The sequence below is a fragment of the Nannospalax galili genome, unplaced genomic scaffold (genome assembly GCF_000622305.1).
Source record: "Nannospalax galili isolate Female #2095 unplaced genomic scaffold, S.galili_v1.0 scaffold34, whole genome shotgun sequence".
Classification (NCBI taxonomy): domain Eukaryota; kingdom Metazoa; phylum Chordata; class Mammalia; order Rodentia; family Spalacidae; genus Nannospalax; species Nannospalax galili.
Genome location: NW_008338996.1, coordinates 1996685 through 2003251, shown reverse-complemented (window position 1 = coordinate 2003251; position 6567 = coordinate 1996685). Strand labels below are relative to the sequence as shown.

General features: G+C 37.6%; 1 protein-coding gene across 1 annotated transcript in view; it reads right to left on the bottom strand.

Annotated features, from left to right (window-relative positions):
- Megf9 (multiple EGF like domains 9) overlaps positions 1–6567 on the bottom strand; it is a 148423-nt gene that overhangs the window by 67001 nt on the left and 74855 nt on the right. Inside the window, exon 2 of the mRNA XM_008833470.3 lies at positions 4989–5187. Within this exon, the coding sequence (XP_008831692.1) occupies positions 4989–5187 (199 nt within the window). The remainder of the gene's footprint in view (positions 1–4988; positions 5188–6567) is intronic.

Below are 6567 nucleotides of genomic sequence, written 5' to 3'. Positions count from 1 at the left end.
AGACATAGTTTCTGTGTTGCGGCCCTGAGGAAATACTTCCCAGAAGATTTTGCCATAGTAAAGCTGGTCTCTTGTTACTCACAGCTGATTTATCAGCCTTAGGTAACCAGCATCAATTGTCCCTGTAAAACAAAGGTTTCACTTCAATGGCTCTGGTCTCTTCTTAATCAAAGCTGATTCTTAGCAGCCCCAACTGATCAGAACCCACAGATTCTCAGTTCAAGATATCACAAAACTTGGGACCAATGTAGTCTCTCCCACTGCAACAGAGTAAAGCTTCTATGCCCTTCAGTAGGGACCCAGACCTTTGTAGACTGCCTGAGAGTGCCTGTATCCAGCCTCTCTGTGGTGCTAAGAGACTTAACAACCTAAGTTCTCCTCAACTGATAAGTGGATAATGAAAATGTGGTACATTTGTTCAATGAAGTTCTACTCAGCAGTTAAGAAAGATGAAATCATGAAATTTGCAAGTAAATGGATGGAACTAGAAACTGTTATACTAAGTGAAGTAACAAAGATTCAGAAAAAAATGGCATAAGTTCTCCCTCATATGTGGATTCTAGCATCAAATCCTTATAAGTGAATATGTATCCAGACATAACTACAGGAAAGGAACCAGGATAATGAAAAGGAACCAGGGAGGTAAAGGAAAAGAAAGAATTTGAAAGAGAAGAACAGTAGGAAACGGGCATTAATAAGGGAAATATGGATAAAAAATGGGGTTATTTTAAGGGGAGGAGGGAGGAAGGGTTAGACAAGGAGCCTTGGGGATAAAGGGAAAGGAGGAGCTCAAGAGAGGTGGGACCATAGGAGAAGGGCATTATTAAGGGAGAAATGGGAAAATGGGGGCACCTTAAGTGGGGAAACCATGATGGAAAGGTTAGACAATGTGAGAGATAATACAATGCCTAGCTAGTTTTAGAAAACCAGAAGGAACCATATTAGGCCAACAACCTACCGACAAATTATACATACAACCAGATCAAAGAATACAATATATGCCTAGGCAAGGTTTATCTGACAGCGTTTGGTCTTTGCCCAAGCTCTAACTACATGGAATATGGTAATTAAAAGTACCAGATGGTGGAACTAACCTTCTTGGATGTTTAACAGCCATACTTTGAGGTCTATACTAATTTGGTCGGAGGAACATAAAGGACAGTTTTTGCTCCTTGCCCTCCTAGGACGACTAAGTTCCAGGGGACTCTGAACATCTCTCAAAATGTCCTGTAACTGTGGTGAGTCACCTGTCCTATTGAGCAAGGGGGCCATAGAGACCGCACCAAATGGACCTGAACCAGTGTCCAGTCTACAAATAGGAGGGTCAACACAGAGGAATCATTTCCTCCATGCTTCCAAGCGAAGCCAACCATGGTCAAGCAGGACATTTGACTTATCTTCATATAGGCGGGACTGGTAAGAGAAAGGAGCCAGGGGCTCCTCCCGAGCCCATGTGACCCCTGAGGAACCAATCCTCAAACGACCTTAAGAGTAAAAATAAATTGTTTTATCTGGGCCAACTGTAGGGTCTTAAACACCCAAAAGGAAAGTTTAACCAAAGATTAATGGGGTCAAATATAATTTTTAAGAGTCCATATGTATAGCTAAAGGCTACATAACAAGAAACAATGCCACACAGGTGATACCTTCCTTTGAGTTATTGGCCAAGATGGCACAAGAGACTCCCAGACAGCATAGAACTGGGAAAATGAACATCAGACCCCAATCTTATCTAAAGGAATATTGACAACTGATTGCTGCTAGACGTGGAACAGCTGATCCTCCTAAAACAAGGATCTCTAGATAGGCTGACTAGATTCAGCAGACAGACAAACACTGGAGACTGGCTGGGGATGTTGACAACACAGAGCACAATAACAGGAATGACAGAGTATATGGGCTCCAGTATGTGGGAGGGGGGAGGCTATGGGAGAGTGACATTTGGGAAGTGGGTATATAGATGAATAAGATTGTGTAGGATGTTCTGTATGATATACACACAGAAAAATCAACAAATTTTAAAAAAAGGCATATTTGAGGGGGAAGCATAAAAATTTACTTCATGTTAAATAGTAGAGGTGATAAATATTACCAGTGAAATCTACCTGATGACTTTACACCCATACTCAGGTACTAAGGATCCGGTGTAACCCACTGTGACTAGTAATCATTGGATACAGAGAGATTAAAGACACATGTGTAAACATCTAAGCATTAGTAGCATTAAATATGTAGGAAATAGCATATTTTTAAAATGAAATGGAGATCTTCTTTAAAGGGTAAAAATTCATTCAATTTTATATCTTACAGGGTTTATACTGAGTTCAATATTGTATTAATGTATTAATTCAACTGTAAATCTGAAAATTTACAGCCAATTTTGAAACAGATGCATCTTAGTTCAGAAAATTGTTATTGAATATGTCAATGCTGTTGTAATGAAATGCTTCTTCTAAGTATATGGTTATTAAATAAACAATTAATAAAAAATTAAAAAAAATAATTCTTCAAAGCATAAAAATTTGCTCCTTAATAATTAGTAGATGTGAAAAACATTACCATTGAAATCTAACTAATGAGTTTAGATCCATTCTCAGATGCCAAAAATCTCAGAAAGTAACCAATTGTGACTAGTAATAATCAGATATATAGAGATTAGAAATACATGTGCAAGCATCTTAGTGTTAATTGCATTAAAATGAATTTTTCCGTATGAAACTGTATTTTAATAATAAAATGTACATCTTTTTTAAAGGTTAAAACCTCATTTAAATTTCTGTCTTATAGGGTTTATCCTGAGTCCAATATTGTATAACTGAATTCAACTGTCAACCAAAAAATTTACAGCCAATTTTGAAAGAGATGCATCTCAGTTCTGGAAATTGTTATCAAATATGTTAATGCTGTTGTAATGAAATGCTTCTTTTAAGTATGTGGTTATTAAATAAATAATTTTAAAAAATCAGAGCAGGAATCTTCTCATTATAGATGCCATGTGGCATGGTGGCAAGGCCACAGGAATTGGAATTGGACTTAATTTGGAATTCTTTCTCTGCCAATTACTATCTTTGTGACCTAGTAACCTATATAAAAAGAATTGAAAAAAAAAAGCATTGCTATGAGGATTATAACAAAATCTGAAGACACTAAACTTCATATGCATTCATGATTGCAAATTTAAAATTCTAAATTACAAACTTCTCAGTCAAGTTTATTTCTACATTTTAACAGAAGTGCATTATATACTATTGTACAATAATACAATATGGTTTATAAAGCATCTAAAATACTTACTGGAGCCCGGCGTGGTGGCACATGCCTTTAATCCCAGCACTAGAAAGGCAGAGGCAGAAGGATCTCTGAGAGTTCAAGGCCAACCTGGTCTACATAGTAAGTTCCAGGCCAGCTGAGGCTACAGAGAGACCCTGTCTCAAAAAGACCAAAAAAAGGGGGGAAAAAAAACTACTGGCAAAGTCTAAAGCACACTCTCTGCCAAGGACCTATAAAAGTTCCTTTAAAATATTTCCTCATGCAGAGTGAGGGGTAAATATGATCAAAATACATTGTATGTACATATGAAATTCTTAAAGAATTAATAAAATTTTATTTTTAAATTCCCTCACTTAAGTCAACAATATGCCTTTGAAATTAAGACAAATCAGAAGTTACTGAATGATGTATGCTAAACATTTTATATATACCAACTCCACGAAACAGGCTCAGTGCAATGCAAGGACTTACTCAAAGCACAGTGCAGCCCTAAAGCAGCATCAGGGTGGAGACGCACACCCAGGGAAAAGGACTCTAAAGCTCATGTCTTAGTCATTATGTAACACTGTGTCTTCAGCTTTTTGCTTTGGGGGCCACAAAATGCTAGGTATTCACACAAGGGCAAAAAATAATTACTTTCAGTATAGTAGAAAGCAATACTCAGATAACACGGCATGCTTCCACTAGATTAAGTCACCCCCAAACAGAAGATAATTTAATCCAGTCTCATATATACACTCATAAATGGAAGGAAGTCTACTTACCATTCATTTAAAAAAATTAGTACAGGGTAGACCAGATGGCTTAGTGGGTCAAAGCACTTTCCATCAAGCCTGACCACCTTGGTTTGATTCCCAGGACCCACATGATGGAAGGGAGAACTAACTCCCACAAGTTGTTCTCTGACCTCCACACACGTGCTGGGTGGCATGTGCGTGCGCACGCGCACACACACACACACACACACATACACACACACACACACACAAAACGCAAAAAAATAAGGAAAACAAAACAAAAGATATAACCAAGTTTGGATCTTAAATGTTCAAATCTAGAATTCTAATACGGGAACAGAATAAACCAAAGAACAAGTTTTCTTAATCCCTGCCATAGATTAATAAATGCAGTAAGGACATTTCCACTAGAAATGCCTGATAGGGAGCCCTTCCAGGAAACAGAATCCCTCCTCAATAATTTTTTCATGAAATTTTAGAGAAACCATCACAAAGCAAAATTGATGGCCCAGGTACTTCCGAAGAACTAAAGTAAAAAACAAAAAGCTTTATAATCCTGGTACCAAATATAATATACAAAGTGACACGATAAAAGTGTATAAAGCAGATGGGCGTGGTGGCGCACGCATTTAATCCCAGCACTCAGGAGGCAGAGGCAGGCAGATCTCTGTGAGTTCAAAGACAGCCTGGTCTACATAGTGAGTTCCAGGCCAGGTGGGGCTACAGGGAGACCCTGTCTCAAAAAGATTTAAAAAAAAAGTGTATAAAGCATTTTATAAATCTATGATACTGTGGCTTCCAACCTTAATTAAATGAGTCTAATCCTTCATAGCAGAAAAGTTTATTTTTATTCTTTGAAATTTTCACACATGTATACAATGTATCTTGGTCATATCCACCCTCACTTCTTCCCTCCAACAACACATTTTTTCATTACTAAAATACAACAAAATTCAAAATTCTCCACCCTCTGTTGCCTACCTGTTGCAGAGGATGCTGAGGGCTCCATGTGGACTGCAGTCACACGGCTGGCAGAGGCCAGTCGGGTGCAGGTAAAAGCTCTCCTTGCAGGTTTCACAGTGGAGACCCTGGTAACCTGGCTGACACTCACACTGCCCTGTAGTCTGGTTGCAGTGGTTCACATCTAGGCTTCCAACGTCAGAGCAGTTACACACATACTCTGAAAAGGAGAGAAGGAAAGAGGCATTATCAGCCAAGTTATAATGTCTTCTTGGTAAAATGAACTCTTATTTTTATTAATAAACATTTGTGGCAAATTTGTAAGGCCAGATAAAATTAACTCTAGTTCTGACTTTCTGTGCTACTTTATTTAAATTGGTAAATGCATACAATAGAGTACTAAACTTATGTTTATCTCATAATTATAAACTCAAGATTCTCAATTTCCTCTGTAATACTTTTCATCTTCTACTTTCTTACCCTAAATCCCAGTGTGTGGGGGGTGGGGGGGAGTTCATCTCTATATTATTAGTTTTTCTGCACTGGAAGCTTCCAAAGGCAGCCATCTCTGCATGACTCTTGGAGTACATGCTAAAAATTACAACATGTTAAATAATATATAATCCCACTGCATAGAAGCAAAGACATAAGGCTTAGGTGATTAACTGGTAAGCTGTATAAAGTCATACACAATTGTCACAGCTGGAATCAGAAGCTAAATGTTCCATCCAAGAAGAAACAGAATTAAGAGTTTGAGGTGAGGAAAGGGCAAGCAATAAACCCAGAGACAAAAGCACCAGTTCACCATAATCAGAAGCCAATCATAATTTAAGCACCTTTTCCCCAAATTAAGATTTAGAACATAAACATTTTCTTTAGATATACTTCAAACAGTTCTTCAAATGAAAGTGATTCAGAACCCTTAGTTTTAGCTTTCTAATGCAAACATTCATTTAGGGGTTTGTGCTGGCACTTCTTTTTATCCAAAGGAAAGTATTTTTAACATAGTTTGGCCCACTAACAACAGAGGACTTTGTAAGCATGTGCAAAACATGTACTTAAAATCAAATGAAAAACAAAAATGAACAAAACCTTTGTATATATTCTAAGAGCCAGGTTCATTCATTCTCAAATCGTAATAAACTAGGTGAAAAAATGTTTTTAAGGTATAAATTATACTTATGACTAGGTTAGTCACTATAAAGTGAGACTGTACTGATAAAAATTTAGCTTGGAAAAACCATCCTAAGATTCATATGGAAGCACAAAAGACCTCGGATAGCCAAAACAACCCTGAGCACTAAGAGCAATGCCAGGGGGATTACAGAGCCACAGTCAGAAAAACAACATGGTACCGGCACAAAAATAGATTCATAGATCAATGGAACAACACTAAAAACCCAAATATGAGTAAATACAATTTCAGCCACCTGATAAAAATTTGACAAAGGGGCCAAGAATATTCACTGGAGAAAAGACAGCATGTTCAGCAAATGGTGCTGGCAAAACTGGATCTGCACCTTTTTAAGAAGGAAACTAAACCCCTATCTTTCACCCTGCACAAAAGTCAACTCCAAATGGATCAAAGACCTCAATGTAA